Source organism: Notolepis coatsorum (genome assembly GCF_963971535.1).
Source record: "Notolepis coatsorum genome assembly, chromosome: 1".
NCBI lineage: Eukaryota > Metazoa > Chordata > Actinopteri > Aulopiformes > Paralepididae > Notolepis > Notolepis coatsorum.
Window position 1 is genome coordinate 39,830,148 of NC_140165.1, and position 16,777 is coordinate 39,846,924.

Genomic DNA, 16,777 nt, shown 5'->3' on the forward strand with positions numbered 1-16,777 from the left:
AAAAGAAAAAAAAGAACGAGTAATCTCTATATGATATGGATTGAGGTTGATTTTCCTAACACATGTACAATTCTGAGTAAGGAATTACTGAAAAAACACGTATGATTATTGTTTAAAAAGGGTTCCCCCAGAGTTTGCACTGAACTTGGGAAATATGCCTTCAGCTTCTGTGCCCGGCCGAGACACATAGAGCATCCTACGCTGCAATCTTAAAACTCAATACATCGGTATCAACTGGTCGGTTTAAATGCATAATCACCAACCATTCCACCAGTCTGCAGTTGTTGTTTTTTATTAATAGTTTCTTTCCCCTTGCATCATTTCCGCATTTATTGTATGTGTACTCTCGACATCATTGTAAACGATCCATCAAGATTAAATAAAGATTGAATGAAACCAATGAATAAAAATAATATGTTTCTACAGGAGATTTTCACAAGAACATGTATTCTGCTACCGTTGTTGGAATGCAAGGATCTCCAAATAACAGTTGACCTTTTCATGCAGAAAAAAAAGTGAAAGAGTAATAAGGTGACAAGACAACAAGGCGTTTTAATTTCAAACGTTAATATATTTGTCTTCTAATTCATAGTCAACTATTCACCCAGCTTTGACATTCCTACAAGTTGCCCCAACTTTGCAGCCAGAAACTACAGAATAGTCCAAAAATGGGTGACACATTATCAATGCTTTCTCAAAATAAATATTTCATTATAAAATAATAAACCTTCAAATAAATATAGATTTTTTTTTCTTTTTCTTTTTTTACTTTACACTAAACAATGTTGAAATTAGAAAATAAAGATTTTCTGATAAGGTCACTGTACAATTTACAAGTAGAAGGGATAAGATTTTTTTCTTTTGTAAATTATAAAAATGATTGATATACATTCCTGTGAATGTACAACATTGTATAAATGTATTATATAAGATTCATATATATGTGGATTTATCAAGGTGCCTGTTGTATGGCAGAATACTTTTTCACAGTTGAAGTATTATATATACAAAAATAAAACATCTCTGAGAAAGTCATTTTCTAATTTACATACATTTTTTTTGTAATTACTATTTTACATACAGTTAGTAATAAGAGTCGGTCTTAGCATATAAGTTGTATTAAAATGTTAAAAAGGCTAAACGTTTGGACTCTCGTATAGAAATAGTACAAAATGTGGGCACTTATGTGAAGAAACCCGCAATTCTGAAAACTTGACCTGGAATGGAATACAGACAAAAGTGTTATGTACTGGGACAGTAAGCTAAAGTCAACTCGACTACGCTGTAATATGGCTTTAGCATCGTAAGAAAATAGAAGGCAAAATAAAAGACAGCTTTTGATTATGGGTCCTGACTCAGGGCTCCTGTGGTATTCACACCAAGAGAATAACAGCAGCGAAAAGAAATACCAAATTCAGCTCTCTCCCAAAAAATTGCACTTGACTGTAAATTTTGTTTGAAAACGAGAAGAGAACTTGCTTATCTTGAAGCTGATATTTATATTATTGAGGTTGTTCAAGTGCCTGGCGAATTGAATTCAATCTAGGACACCTCTAATTCAAATATTTTAAACCACTTTCCAAATATACTGTAGTCAAAAGTGTAATTATTGGGACATTGAACTAAAGCCGATATTCTTACTATTGTCATAGTTTTAAACATGGTTGCCAATAATACACAGTGCTGGCGGTCTGTTATCTCTTGATAGAAAACCAATCCAAATTACACCGTAGATGAGCCAGTAGTAAAAACAAACTAACCATACATCACTGCCCCAATACTTTTGACTCCATTATCCTTTGACCTGGTCTGATAAGCGAGAATCACCGATGGAAACGAAACGATAGAAAACACACAAACACAAAAGCACAAGAAACAGCCGTGTTAGTCCTCCGATCCAACGTCTCTGCTATGGAACTATACAGAGCCAAAGAAGTTGAGCAATTCAGTCGACATGGAGTGATTAACTTCCAAAACCCTCTTACATTTCAACACGACCACCCCTCCCCCTTCAAAGAAGTACTCCGATCCTCTTTCCCTTTCCCCCCCCTCTTTACGTGGGCTTGTCGACACTCTTACAGTGGGCCGCGTCGCCGCGCTCACACCGGCAGCCGGGGCGCGTGGCGCGGTCGTAGCAGCTCTGGCACGCGGCGAGGCAGCCCTTCGCCGGGAGGTAGCAGAGGAGGCAAGGTAGGCAGAAGGAGAGGAGCGACACGACGGTCCAGCGCAGGCAGCAGTGCGACTGCGCGCAGGAGAAGGGCTTGTCGGCGCACGTGTCCTCGTCGTCGCTGGAGCAGTGGTAGAACAGGCCCTTGACGCAGCACGCGCAGGTGCCGTACTCCGCCACGTTCTGCGCGGAGCACACGCACCGGCGGCCGCACAGCCAACAGGAAGGGAGTGTGCGCGGGCGGACGCAATCCGTGCAGCGGCAGCGGCCGCAATCCTCGCACTGGCGGGCGTGTTTGTCCGTCGGTCCGTCCGCCGCGCCGCCCGGCACGCTCGCTGCCGCCGCGGGATCCGCCTCGGTGAGGGGTTTCAACTCGTCCGGCTTCAGCTCCACGTGTTTCGGCTGCGTTCTGATTATCCGCTCGCCGGCGACCGGGCTGCCCAAGAGCCTCTGGCCCGACGAGGCGCTCCCCGTGCTGGTCCTCGCGCTGCTCCGGGAGTCGTCCACGCTGGAAGACCGAGACACACCCTCCCTGGAGGGAATGGCAAAGTGTATGGTGCCGTGTTGGCTCGACGGAAGCAGGTTCCTCTGGTTGCGGAGGTTATTGGGCCTCTCGTCCCGGGTCTCGTGCTGCTCATTGGTGCCCGACGGGGAGATAACCAGGTTGCTTTTGGGTTGCCGACCGGGCTGCGTGGCCGGGGACCGCGGGGCGACCGCGGGTCCATCCGTGTACTCGTTACTATTCCTGGTCACTCTGATCTGGTCCAGCGACAGCACCGGCGGAGCGGGAGGCGCCGGTTGGCCCGCGTTGGACCCGGGATTCGCCGGCCCGTCCTGGGGAGGCCGAGGCCTTCCCGCGTCACGCAGAGCATGCAGCAGGCCCGCCGGTGGCGACGTCGACCCAACAACACTGCCTCCTCCTCCCCCGTCGCTGTCGTTCTGACTTATTGACTCCATCTCGGGACTGACGAAGGGCCACCACGGCTGGCGTCGGACACATCTGAAGTCCTGCCAGGGGAAAGAGAGGCATCGTCTGGTTACTCATATGCGATAACATTGATATTGTAATGATAGTAATGGCGGCATGCAAATCATAACCAATAGGTGGATTGGCAGCACTATGTAAATTAGCTAGAGTCGGCACAGCAGAAAGAGGGACATTATCTACAAGTCTAGTATGACATATTCAAACACAAGAGGTAGGAAAATGTCATGTAAATTAGCAACAGTCCTGACAACGATCATTTTTGTATGACTTGGCATGGTTCACTTTTCACTACACCAGGCTTGAATGATTAGTGGACCGTGTGATGGTTCCATCCGGACCGTGACCCATTTCTGATCAATTATTTAGAAGTTAACCGTAATGAGTTTTGTCCACCTTCCACTGCGGTGGCTCGGAGCTGAGGCCCCTGGACCAATCACGTGCGTTATTTCGATTACTTCACGCTACTCAGCCAATCAAAGTGATTGTTTACGGTGCACGGAAGAGAAACAAGATAGTTGGAGAGAAACCGAGAGAAATGAATGCAGGAGCAAGAAAAGAGATGAAAGAACGGCCTGGGTCAGAAATAGGAAGGTAGACACTCAGGGATGAATGGATGGACCAATGTCTTTATTCTTCCTAGAGTCTCAAACCAGTCTGCCTCACATGTACCGAAACCGTGTAAATTATAAAAAAGCGTCAATCTGAAGATGCTCCACTATGAACCAAAGCACAGATCTTTTGAGCAAACATACCCACAGAACGAGGACATGCAAAATAAACAAACTCAGAACCCGGTGTCATCGATCCACCAGCATCCTCTTCCATTCATTCACTGAAAGTAGCATGGATTGAGCACAAGTTTTGTCCGTAAATGCAGTCTACTTTTCCTTTACTTGAAATTAGAAACTCATTGTGACTTTTATTTATGATCAGGAGACTTATTTGTTTCTCCTCCACCTCAGGCGTCTGCATGACGAACATAGTTTGAAAATTAACAATAAACATTGTTGAAAGTGACTCTGCACCCATACCTCAAATGGATCCGTCATCAGCTCTATTTTCTTTTCTTTTTTGTCCACTTTTTTCTCCTTATTTTCTATTTTTCTCCCATCCCAATTTCGTATCGCCAATTCTCCCCTCCCCTGTCTTGAACGTTGCTAGACTATGCCTCCCACTGGTCGGCTGTAGTGAGGATAGAAGCCTTGCATCACGTGTCCCCTCCGGTACACGAGGAGGCAGCCTGTCGCATCTTTTCACCAGACAGCGCGGACTCTCAGTGGCGAGGAGTAACGCGTGGGAGGATACTTCCTGTCTCTGCTGTACAGGCGTCACCCAACCGACCTGTAGGAGTCGCTGTCCACAACGTCCAATCCCCACCCATCGACTTTCCACCCGCTACCTCTGCCAATTGAGATAGTATGACGACTGGTCCAAGCCGCAGGCAATGCTGACTTGGGGAGTCACGACCGGAGTCTCTTGCATTGGTGACAAGCGCAATCTCCGCTACACCACCCAGCCGCCTATCAGCTCTATTTTCAATCTTTCAAAATGTTCTTATGTACCCCAGTTGCTATTGCATGTACTTATTTGTGTTTCATTACACGTGAACGTGCTTACCAACTGTTTCGCCTGTTTTATAGCAACACTACTATCACCGACATCCGAAGAAGGGAGATCCCCCCTTGAACAGCCCTTCTAAGGTTTCTCCCCTCCACATTTCCTGTGGTGCTTTTTTCCTATTGCTAGGTTTTTAGTGAGTTTTTCCTTCCGTAGATTAGATTCTAATGTATTGTCATCATACAGCACAAGTACAGTACAACCAAAGGAGGTTTGTCATCCAACCAGAGTGCAGATGTAACAGTGCAGTAGTAATATACAATGTACAGGTGATTAAACTGGGTATACGATATATGTATAGATTAGTACTACTGAGTAATAGTGCTAATCAGATGTATGTACAGAGTTGTAGTATTAATGTACAGTGGTAGATATAAAGACACTATGGTAGTAAGTCATGCGTGTGTGTGTGTGTGTGTGTGTGTGTGTGTGTGTGTGTGTGTGTGTGTGTGTGTGTGTGTGTGTGTGTGTAATATATCCAACTATTAACACAACATACATACAACCTAATTGTGTCCTTCAAAAAGAGACATGGGTGTGTTTTTCCCCCCACGAGTATAAGGTGTGAGACACCCCCCAATGCAAACTCTATGTAAATAATAACGGACCCTGGGGATACAACAGGATCCAGTTACTGCCACGCAGGTTCAGTATGCAAACCGCCAACAGTCCCAGTCAGCCACAGTATTTGCATTAGGGCTATGGTGCCGCGTCCAAAAGGGAAGTTGGCAAACTAATAATAAAGATCGACACGTGGATAAGGTCTCGCACGCCAGTGGGAGAGAGCGGTTTAGTAATATCCCCGATTATAGCATTTACACACTATCTTGGATAAATCTGATCCGAGACCAGTTTAGTGATATTGGAGAATAATGGTTATATTATCATACTGGCCAATCGCGTCTCGCTCTAGCCATAATGAGATATCTCTTATCTCCAGCACCTACTGTGCTCATGAACAAACAATTGCACTCTCATGCACGTGACCAGGCCACGCCCCCGCATCCTACTATTTGACACCGGACATGGTCACACTCCCCCTTCCTCTTTTTTTGTTTCCAACATGGACGCTGCAGTGAACTCCATGAACTAGTTGTTATGAAATGCAGAGAGAAATTACACAATGTTGGGTTTTCGCCGGAGATTCACCAGCCCCTGGAATCTTCTCGGCACATCCTAACAGCGCATCGGGCCTGTCCTGGGTTTCCTCGTCTCGTGACAGCGGACCGAGGGACGTCGCACGGCGGCTAGCTGTCGGGCTAGGTCGCGCACAGGTAGGGCCTGCGCTGCCAGGCATTAATGCTAGCATTTGTGATACTGCTCATTGTCCCGTGAGACAGCCGAGTTTTGTATTGGCGTGAGGGGCAGGATATTTGGGAAAACATGGTCGTCATGACTCTGTTTTGGGTGTTTTCCCAGCTATCCTAGTGCGCGCGGCTAATGCTAATGCTACAATGCTGGGTCTCCATTCTTGTTCCCCGCAGAGGGTTGTCTTTTCTAAAAGGTCTTCCCTCCTCTTAACCATTCATGCTGACGGTCAATCGGTGTCTACTGTTGGGAGTTTTGACGGGGGCTTGTTTACCATTTCATGGGTGGATGGGCTGAGGCCTAGGGCTGGTGTGCTTTTTGTGAATCTATGAATTGTGTGCGGGACTGGTGTTTCTCTGGTCTGCATCCCCTTAACATTTGTGTGTATGGGCTCGCCCATTCTGCAGTGTGTTAGTGGAGTTTTCGTTCATTTATTCATTTACCCCTTCATGGGTGCACACCACAGTGGAGGCTGCTGCATTCCTACTAGTGAGGCAATGCTTCACTAGTAGTAGATTTTTGTTGCAGCCACCACTGGTGCTCCGTGCTTGTGAAGCAGGTGGCATCAGTCCTTTGCCTCTGACATGGTGGAACGGTGTCCCGCCCGGCCGACGCCATGAGGCGAGTCGGCCCGGCAGGTGGCTGGTGGGCTGTTAAGCCTATACTGCCACGGTATAGAATTAGCAGCGACTAGTAACATTGTTCGAATTGCTGTTTTTTCTGTCAAAAATGGTGTCGGGTGGCGGGGCCTTAGGGCCAGCCGACGTCGAAACATCGCGCAAGGTTTTGAGGTTATTAGCTTTGACCTAGCCGCAAGCTATAACCGCAGGGAGGGCTAGGATGCTGTCAACACTTGTTTACAGACATCTTGGTTGGATCAGTCTCCCCTTGAGGAGGAGAGACGTTTTTTCCCTCCTCAGGGCTCCCCTCTCCGCAGAGGGACTTTGGTCTTTCCGCAGGAGCGCGGGCGGTATTTGACCTAGGCCCCACACGCCTCACACCGCGCAGCCAGAGGTGGCCATGTTTCCCCCACCTGAGGTACCCTGGACACAAAGACAACAGGTGATCGCAAGGCCGGCAGCCTTGGCGGCCGAGGGATCGGCTACATTAGATGAGCACGCCCTAAAAAAACGTCGCCGTCTAGCTGTGTCTAGCTCGCTCTCTGGTCACTCCCCCCCCCAACACCAGCAGGATAAGGGCTCTGATTTGTTTCCTTTGGCTGCGGGCCACGTGCCTTCGATGAAGCGCAAGCGGCCCCACGTTTCGCTTCTCATGGGGACAGGGGCTGACACCCAGTTGCTGGCTAGGCCTGGGTCTGTCCGTGAGAATGTTGTGCTGTCAAGCGGCTCCCACGCCATGCGTTCTGCGTCTTGTCAGACAGGGTGGAGTGCGCTCCCCCCGTCTGCACCGGGCGGCGGTCGGGCTCTGTCTATGGGCGTTCTCCATCTGCTCTGCCTGAGGGCTCTCCACATCCCCAGCAGGGTGAATGTGGGTGCAGGTGTGATGTCGCGGGGCGGTCCTCACCCTGACGAGTGGGGATTACGTCCAGACATAGTCGGGCAGGTCTGGGACCGATTCCGTGGCCGTCCGGGATTCTGTACGCTTTCCCCCCCTTACACCTAATAGCTCTCCTGTTCTGGGGCAGCCTCTAGGCTTGGCAGCTGACAGTGGGAATCTGGTGGGGATGCGTCTTGACTATTCTGTGGTTAACGCTATCCGGTACGCGCGTGCTCCGTCCTCTACCATGGCTTACGCTGGGGAGTGGCGTATGGTCGAGTCTGGGGGCGGAACGTTGTTCAGCCACCCTCTCGTGGGACGTTCCTGCTTGGCGCTCGGCGTCTCAAGCCGGTGGAACGTTCTCTGTCTCCGAGTTGGGACCTCCAACTGGTCCTCGGCCTGTTGTCTGAGGCCCTGTTGAGCCTCTTGAGCAGGCACAGTTGGAGCAGCTGTCTTCAAGACTGCGTTCCTGCTGGTTGTGTACTCTCTCGGTGCGGCCTGAGTGCCTCTCTATTCGTGCCAATAACGGTGCGACTCTGAGGCCTAATCCAGTCTTCGTGCCAAAGAATATCCGGAGCTCTTTTCGCTCCGAGGATATTGTGTTTCAGGCGTTTCATCCGCCTCCTCACGCTAGTGGGTTAGAGGCAAGCCTTCATCTGTCGTGTCCTGTCCGTGATTTGGGGGTTTACCTCAGTCGGACTCGGGATCTCAGGGCTGCCGATCAACTTTTTGTTTGTTACGGTGGCCCTCGTGCTGGTAAGGCACTGTCCAAGCAGCGCATGTCACATTGGTTGTACGAGGGCATTGCCCTTTGCTACACGTTGGCTGGACAGGCCCCCCCTGGGGGTGTCAGGGCGCACTCCACTCGTGGAGTGGCAGCCTCTGCCGCCTTGTTAGGGGGGGCCTCGGTGGAGGCCATCTGTGCTGCAGCCTCCTGGTCCTCCCCGGGTCCCTTCGTTAAATTTTACCTCATGGACATGACTGGGGGTTCTGTCTCCCAGGCGGTTCTGAGGTCTGGGACCTCCCCTGCGTCCCACCTGTTGGTGGGTTAGCAGGGGTGTGTGCCACGGGTTGATGTGTCACACGTGGTCCCGCCTGTACTGTGCATTTTAGGGGTCTCTGGTTCCCTCTTTTTCGCACTTTGGTGGAGTTGACTGCCTCCCCCCCTTCGTTAGGACGGGTGGGTGGACGGGACTCCCCTCCCCCCTGGTAGTAGGGCTTGCGGGCCATCAGGGGGTACACTTGTCGGGCCACGCGTCTGCTTTGCCCCATATCTCATTATGGCTAGAGCGAGACGTGATTGGCCAGTATGATAATATAACGAAAGGTTATCCTATAACCTAGTTATATGAATACTGGCTGAGCGTCTCGCTCTTAGCGCCCTGAGGTCCCTTGGTTGGGTTTTCAGTGTTGGAAACTTTTTCTGAGGAAGGGGGAGTGTGACCCCATGTCCGGCGTCATATAGTAGGATGCGGGGGCGTGACCTGGTCACGTGCATGAGAGTGCAATTGTTTGTTCATGAGCACAGTAGGTGCTGGAGATAAGAGATATCTCATTATGGCTAGAGCGAGACGCTCAGCCAGTATTCATATAACTAGGTTATAGGATAACCTTTCGTTATCCTGAATAGTTATGTGATCCCTTGTCCCCAGATCAGATACTGTGATGTTTTGTGCATCGTCAACACCCTGCAATACTAACCCTGTAGATCCAAAGAATACACAGGGATCTACTAAATCTGGGTGACTATGCGGATTAAAACCATTTATAAAAACGTGTTAATTATTTGGATTAATGTCTGATGTTAATTACTTGCTCACACTACAAAATAATAAGTTTATTCATATTGTTCATATCCCTTACAGCTGCCATTTTAAGAGCACCTGGTAGTTTCCGGGTACTCAGAAAGACAATAGAATAATTTTATGTTAAACCACTTCACATATTAGTCAGAACAATAAGGAGTGAACACACATCTCAGGTGAGGGGGGCTTGAGTCCTATGCAGTTTTCTTTGTCAGCGCTAAACTCCTGAGCTACCCGTGACGCGTCATGCTTTTGGATCTTGTCTTTAATGCATCTTCTGAATGAGTTCCAGTGTTTTTTTCCGTCAGAGGTTAAGGACGGGTTCCAGACACTTATTTATCCCCATGACATTTATGTGACCTCAGAGTCGAACATCTGAAAACCTTGATGAAACTCAAATATGCCCCTGTTTAGACATGTGATAGTATCTATCAACCCTCCCTAGACCGGCAAGTGGGGGGGGGGGATGCGCGCAACGACCAGGAAGGGAATTGGCATAACGACTAAATTGGGATGGGAGAAAAATACAGAAAAAAGGGGGGAGAAAAAGTAGATAAAAAAATATATGCCCCCGTTTTTTCTCCACTGAAGCGGATTTGAAAAGGTGCAAAAAAAAAAAAAAAAAAAATAGCCTAGAGAGGTATATTCATCGTTTGCCGATACCCATGCTTCATTAAAGCAACGATATCTATAATGAGCAACGTCTTCAAACCTGAAACACCAGTTTGTGGCGCTAGTGCCATTAACATCCTCGTTCAAACTGAGGAAGTCTCCGAGCCCATTATCAAACACCGGTCGATGCTGGCTAGTATATCTGCCGCCGCCGCGGGTCGCAGAGTCTCTCCTCTAGTGTAAAACTGTGCGCTGTGTACACGAGCAAAGCCTCAATATCATGCTATTCGCATGATTAAAAGGTTGGACACAATACACGGTACAAAACCAGTCTCTGGGCAAAATCGACAGCACTTTCGAAGGTAGATCAAACAGCGACCTCTAGGCCCCACTTTGTATTGCACTTTGTATTGGTGTGTGGGTTGGAGTTGAGTGGGGACAGGTGGAGGGGAGGACTGGAGAAATCCACAGTATAACAAGTTACTAAACTCCCAAAAACCACATCTACACAAAAGATGTAGTGCAATACCAAGCAGGGCTCTTTTGCCTAGAGGTCGCCATTTGATGGCATTACAGATTCTACCTTTAAACATTAACACCAAAGCTTTTTCCAAAAGCCAAGGAAAGGACTGCCGTGTGTGTGGGGGTCGAGCAGCAATTTGACAACCCCTATGCTAGAAGACCTGGACGTGAACAGAATACGACCTGTAATGCCACCCGCCTCCAGTCATGAATAATACCAAGTAGACGGAGGGGGCGCTCACAACCCCATCTAGCGTCTCTCACTTGGAAATTAATGGACCCATCTCAAACCCTGCCCTCTTTTCTTGATCGTCCAATCACAACTGTTGCTTTCCTCTGACCAACTTTCCAAAGGGAAGCCACTAGGGATGGCCAGATACCACTTTTTCAGTTCAGATACCGACACCACAACCAACAACAATCGAGTATCTGCCAATACCAATCCGATATTTTGGTTAATTAACAAAACATAAAAAATAAAGATTAATGTCTAATGTTAATCAAACAAAAACTAACTAAATAATCAAACAGCAGCATATGACATGCATCATTATGATCAATCTAAAAGCAATAAAGGTGTGGCTATGGCTTCAGTGGAGCCTTTCTCAAGCCTGGCCAGTTCAAGAGTTCAGTCCTGCCCCCATGACCATTTTGATTGACAGCCTAGTCGACGCTAGACTCCTGCTATGCTTACTTGCCTGCACGGTTTACTTGACTAATCAAGGCGAAAATGGACATTTGAGTTGAAGAGCCACAATAGTAGCTCTATTTTAACATGCAATCTAGAAAAAAAAGTCCTCAAAAGTTAGCTTTGTTAAGGTAGTTAGCAAACAAGCTAAATGTGGTCCGCGGCTCAGCTCACAGATAGGAGCAGAAGGAGGGCCAACTATTGGCCAATATCTCATCAAGCTGAATCCATTCAGGGATGAAAGCTGGGCACAATTTCCCTCGGCTCAACTCTCAATCATGCGCTGCTCTGTTGTTAGTGGAGAACTCTTTACGACAACTCTGTAATGCATCTGTAGCCAATACCCCCCCAATACCCGATCCAGGAAATGTCACTAGTATTGGATCGGCACATCCCCAGAAGCAACAGTTGTGATGGGAGGATCAAGAAAGGAGGGCGGGTTTCACGGGTCAATTTGACATCAAACACCCTAAACAGACTACATCTGATTTGTTAGTGGTTGATATTAGCAAAACACTACAACAGGGAATCAACCGCAGTCCCGAACTCTTACCAAACAACGCAATTCCACTTAAAAACCGCCTACATACCAAAGGATAAGATTTTGACCTCGATCAGCATCGTCCATCTTTGACCAATTTTAAATAATTGTTTTAAAACACAGGTCCTTGTTCAACTATGAACCTATCTACCAGGTTTAAGCCAAATTGGCTTAGAAATACTGTATGCAAGTTTTCATTAGAACAAACTAAATATTTCCAAACTTAAGATGATGAGTTGGGAGCATTGTGTTCCTTTGTAGCTGAAGACAGTAGAGGTCGGCTTTCTCTTCAAGAGAAATTATCACGTTGCTCCAAGTAATTTGGATTGACTTTACAACTGAAGTACTGTCCATCCAATACATTTAAAAACAGAGTAACATGGTTCCTCATCTGAAGGGGGAAGATACAAATTGTGTCTTAATAAAATGAAAAGAAAAACACAGAAATCTACGGATGTCCTCAATTCAAATTCTTAAGTTAACCAATTGTTGTAAATGATGTGTCCAATCAATCTCTTGGAACCCCCCCCCCCCCCCCACACACACACACATTGTTTTTCTCTAAATAATGCTTGTTAAAGACCAAATCATTTTGTGAAATTGTTATTGTAATGCCAGATATCTTACAAGAAATAACCCTTTCAACAAGAATAATAAAATAGGAACCAACTGATCAAATGTTATTAAAATGACCAACCAACCAACATATTGACTGGACAAGAGAGCACCCCAATGAAACCCTGAAAAATGAGTAGAAACCAAACCCCTTATTAGCAGAATGTGTGGTCACGCTACATGACTTATTTAAATGTGGATTTTTTTTTGTGCATGGCTCTACATAACATATCCCACTGAGGTTGACAGAGTGCCAAAATCACCTTGTTCTCCTTGTAGCTAATTAGCCTTCAAACAGGCTGCCGCGAGGCGTTACCCATTCAATGACAATGGAGGAAAGGGCTTTGCTTTTAGCATAACAAAACGGCGGCTTCCAGCAACGGTCTCCATTGTAGCCTACCTACGTTTACTGTGTAGTGTCCTTAAGAAAGGAGTTGAGAAAGAGGGGGAGAGAATTTGGGATGTGCCTCCCTGTAAAGGTCCATGGTGCTCTGTGGTGGCGGCGGTGAGAGGAAGGACACCAAAAATGACAGCAGATTCTAGTGGTCACTTGTTCTGTATAGTTGCGCAGACCACCGCTGTTCCCTACTTTTACCAGTTTTCTCTGCATTTGACTATGCACTCAAGTTTAACACTGTTGGACGAACAATGTTACTTACCCTTAGCTGTCAGAGTTGTACCCTTCCTGTTGACTTGTTGTACAGAACTTGTGAGTCGCTTTGGATAAAAGCGTCAGCTAACTGACTTGGAAGTTTGCCATGTTATATGTTAGGCATGATGGGGACAGTGTTCATTACCATCATCATCTCAACCTTTTTGGTTTATAGACTAATCTGTACCATAAATCACTCAGAAGCGTGACACACAGGAATCACTTCTAATTCTGGCAAAACACAATTGTTAACAGTCCCAATACTTCAAAAAAGTCTTTAAATCTTTAAATAAACATCCAGGTTTTTGCAGAGTTTGACTACAAGACCTCTCCACTGAATAATCAATTGCAAAGAGTGGCCGTTTAAGATCTGCACGGCGAGGCAGTGGAAACTGTACACGCCACGCACAGGATGTGCTGGTAAATGTGTTCTGAGTCAGCCTGTGAAATCTATTAGTAGTGGAACTGGGCTGCAGCCACAGGTAAACACACTACGCATCAGTAGTTAAGACGTTGTGGTGGCTCGGGTGTTGATAACACTTCGATCAGGATTGGAAATAGTATCTTTTATGTACTAAAGAAGGAGGTGTGTTCAAGATGTTTCACCCAAGGGGGGGGGGGGGTACATCCGCCCTATAAATGGCCTACTCCATGTCGGCATGATGGGGGAGGGGACCTTGGGGGGTGGGATGGGATGGGGTCTCAAACAGACAAACAACCATGTTGCGTGGAGACGAGTATGCAGCTGAATAGAGGGAAAGGCACCAACTCCTCTTGGGAAATGACAAGGGGAAGAGGCCTGCCACGAATGAAGGCCTATAATGCGCAAATTAAGGCCTATAATGCATCCCGCAGGCATTTACCATATACCAGCTCAGACAAGCACCTAGGAGTTTTAACACCAGTAAAATGGTAGAAAAATTTACCAATTATAGAGCAAAATTTTACTTTACTATAAATAATCTGCTGTGGTTTGAGATAAGAGATTAGAGTGTTTTTGTGTATTTCAACTATTACACAACTAATGTGAAATTAAAGTAATCTTTCAGACTCAAACGTTGTTTCTGGGAGAAGAAACGGGAAAAAGAAGGACAACTGCCAGACTTCGTGTCCCATAATATAATAACCCAATCCCCAGGTCACATGGGCTCGACTGCTGCCAAGTTTTTTTTAGTAGGCTATAGCTTCCTTTACACGGACATGTGTTTTTGCGGTTTCCTCTCCCTAAAGTAGAGTTATGCCTGTTGCATATGCCTCTGTGTGTGTGTGTGTGCGTGTGTGAAAAAAAGAAGAGGATGTGTGCCACATCCCGGTCGTATATAGTTGTATGGCCACATCCCTGCGACCAAGGTGCGAGCAGACAGCTGGGGCCAAACCTGGAACCATTTAGTTTAGTGTCCTTGAGGAACATGTGGACAACAGCATTTGGCCTGTGGGGCCCCATAATAAACAAAGACAATAGGTCGGAATAAAACAAACATTAAAAAAGCCCCCCCCCCCCCAAAGAAAAACGGTATAAGCGCTCATAAACAGAGTTGATCTCCAGCGAGTTATTATACAGTTCTAGGCTATTATTCTGAAATAGCGGAATGAAAAATAATTGCCTTCTGAAACGTATAAATCAGAAGTGCCAGAGGCCAACAAAAAAAAGTTCAAAGACCGTCTCCAGCCAGGCTGAGGAGTCTTTTCTTCTGCTGCAAAACAATGGTACCTTTCATGAATGCAAAACAGCTATAACCTTAACTAAATGGGAAAACAACACATCATGCCCCACTACAGCTACTATAGAAGACGCAGGGATTGCGCGCAAAGCAGATGTAGATCGACTCTTTGCTCGCTTTCTGAACCGAGTGTTAATTGATATTCTGATCCCCGAACCGACTTGTACTTTTATTGATGGACAAAAAGTTGTTGTTAGCTATTGATTGATTGATTGAAAACTTTATTACCAGATTGCAGAAGGGTACAGTAGGCTACAGCATACAGCTCAATACATATCTAAATGTGTTATCATGTCACACAATTACTTACCGTACTCAACACTGCAGCCCCCCCTTTTTAGGTCAAATAAATCCCAAAATTAGAAAGTTTATTCCCACTTAAATCAATCGGGAAAGCCATCGATAAAATCCATTGAGAACGTTTCCAACCCAGAGTGGTTTCAAGGAGAGAGAGGCGCACAAATTATAGATCCCACGTTTTGCCGAAGAACACGAGGCGCATAACAGACGAAACAATAATCAATCACACCGTCGGAATAGTAGTTCGTCTCTTCTGCACTTTTGTGAGAAAAAAAAATAAAAACGCAAACAAACTTTTAACTCCGATGCGCAAAAAAACGCAGCGCGCAAAGTCAAACTTCACAGCATTCGGTCACTTTTTTTTCGGGAGGGGGGGATTAGATAGATATTTTCTATGCAGATCCCTGGGGTTCCAATTTTTTTTTCTTTCCTCGTCTTGTTTTTTTCCGGAGAGAGAGGAGGTCTCGGGGTTTGTGCTGTAAATGGCGTCAAGTGGAAGCGGAGGAGGGGAACAGAGCGCTTGTTGTTGCAGCGGATATGTGGCATCCGGCGCGTCTCCATTGGCTGCTGTGGAGCAGATTCACACCCTGCGCCTTAGGAGAGCGGAGCCGCCAGACAACTGCTGTGGAGGCCGAGGCCGTCACTTTTTTTTAGTAAAGGCTACTAGGCAGCCAGCCAGCCATCTATCTAAATGTGTCCGATCAGTCTTCAACAACGTTTATGAATTATAATTCATGATTATGATTAATTGAAAATGGGGGACCCTGATGTAAACAAGACGAAAGTATTTCTCTGGTCTGCATCCCCTTAACAATTGTATGTATTGAGCTGTACTGTACTGTACCCATTCTGCAATATGTTAATAAGGTTTTCAATCAATCAATCAATGAATCTTCCAGCCTCTGTGGTGTTGTCAACAAAGTTACTTTGAATGCGTTGGTCGTCAACTATTCACATGTTAAAACACAACATGTTCCACACTGTAGTCTAGTAGCACACATTTCTGACCTTTGTGTTTGTATTTTAAATGTTTGGACCCCAGGAAGAGTATAGTCTCACTTTGGTGTACAGTAGACTAATGGGGATCCACAATAAAACAATTGACAGTGCGACTGTTCCTAATTTATGCAAATGACATGTCGTCAGCTTGTGACTGCAACTTGTTCCTGTTCGCGGACGACTCAGCCCTGCTGGTCTCTGACAAGAACAAGTTACAGGTTGAAAAAACCCTCAGCTCGGAACTAGGCAAAATCTGCACCTGGCTCGCTGACAACAAACTATCATTATTACACCTGGGTAAAACAGAGTCCATTCTCTTCGGTTCAAATAACAAACTCAGCAAGGCTTCTCAGTTACAGTGGGTGACAATATTGTCACAAGGAAAGATGAAATTACATACCTAGGTTCCATCCTAGAGGCTAATCTTTCCTGTGACAAAATGGCATCCAATGTAATAAAAAAAAGTCAACCAACGAACTAGATTCTTGTACCGGATCTCCTCTGGTAAACAAGAATACCCTGAAGACTCTGGCAGGAGCACTCATTCAAGGGTACTACGACTATGCTTGCACCTCATGGTACCAAAGCACCTCAAAGGCGCTAAAAACAAAATTACAAACATCACAAAACAAACTGGTCAGACTACTGCTTGACCTTACTCCTAGAACCCACCTCACCCCTGCCCACTTTGACAACATAGGATGGCTTAGAGTAGACGACAGAGTACAGCAACTTGCAATGGGCC

General features: G+C 46.3%; 1 protein-coding gene across 1 annotated transcript; it reads right to left on the reverse strand.

The window, feature by feature from the left end:
• Window positions 1-443: 443 nt before the first annotated feature.
• Window positions 444-15,496, reverse strand: spry2 (sprouty RTK signaling antagonist 2). Its single transcript, XM_084325850.1, has 2 exons — window positions 15,044-15,496; window positions 444-3,175 (listed from the first exon to the last, which is right to left on the reverse strand). The coding sequence occupies exon 2, from the start codon at window positions 3,122-3,124 to the stop codon at window positions 2,054-2,056; it is 1,071 nt and encodes a 356-aa protein (XP_084181976.1). The 5' UTR covers window positions 3,125-3,175; window positions 15,044-15,496; the 3' UTR covers window positions 444-2,053.
• Between the last annotated feature and the right edge of the window lie 1,281 nt (window positions 15,497-16,777).

Bases quoted from the DNA above. Each gene is read 5' to 3' on its own strand.
- spry2 (XM_084325850.1), bottom strand. From the start codon at position 3,124: ATGGAGTCAATAAGTCAGAACGACAGCGACGGGGGAGGAGGAGGCAGT.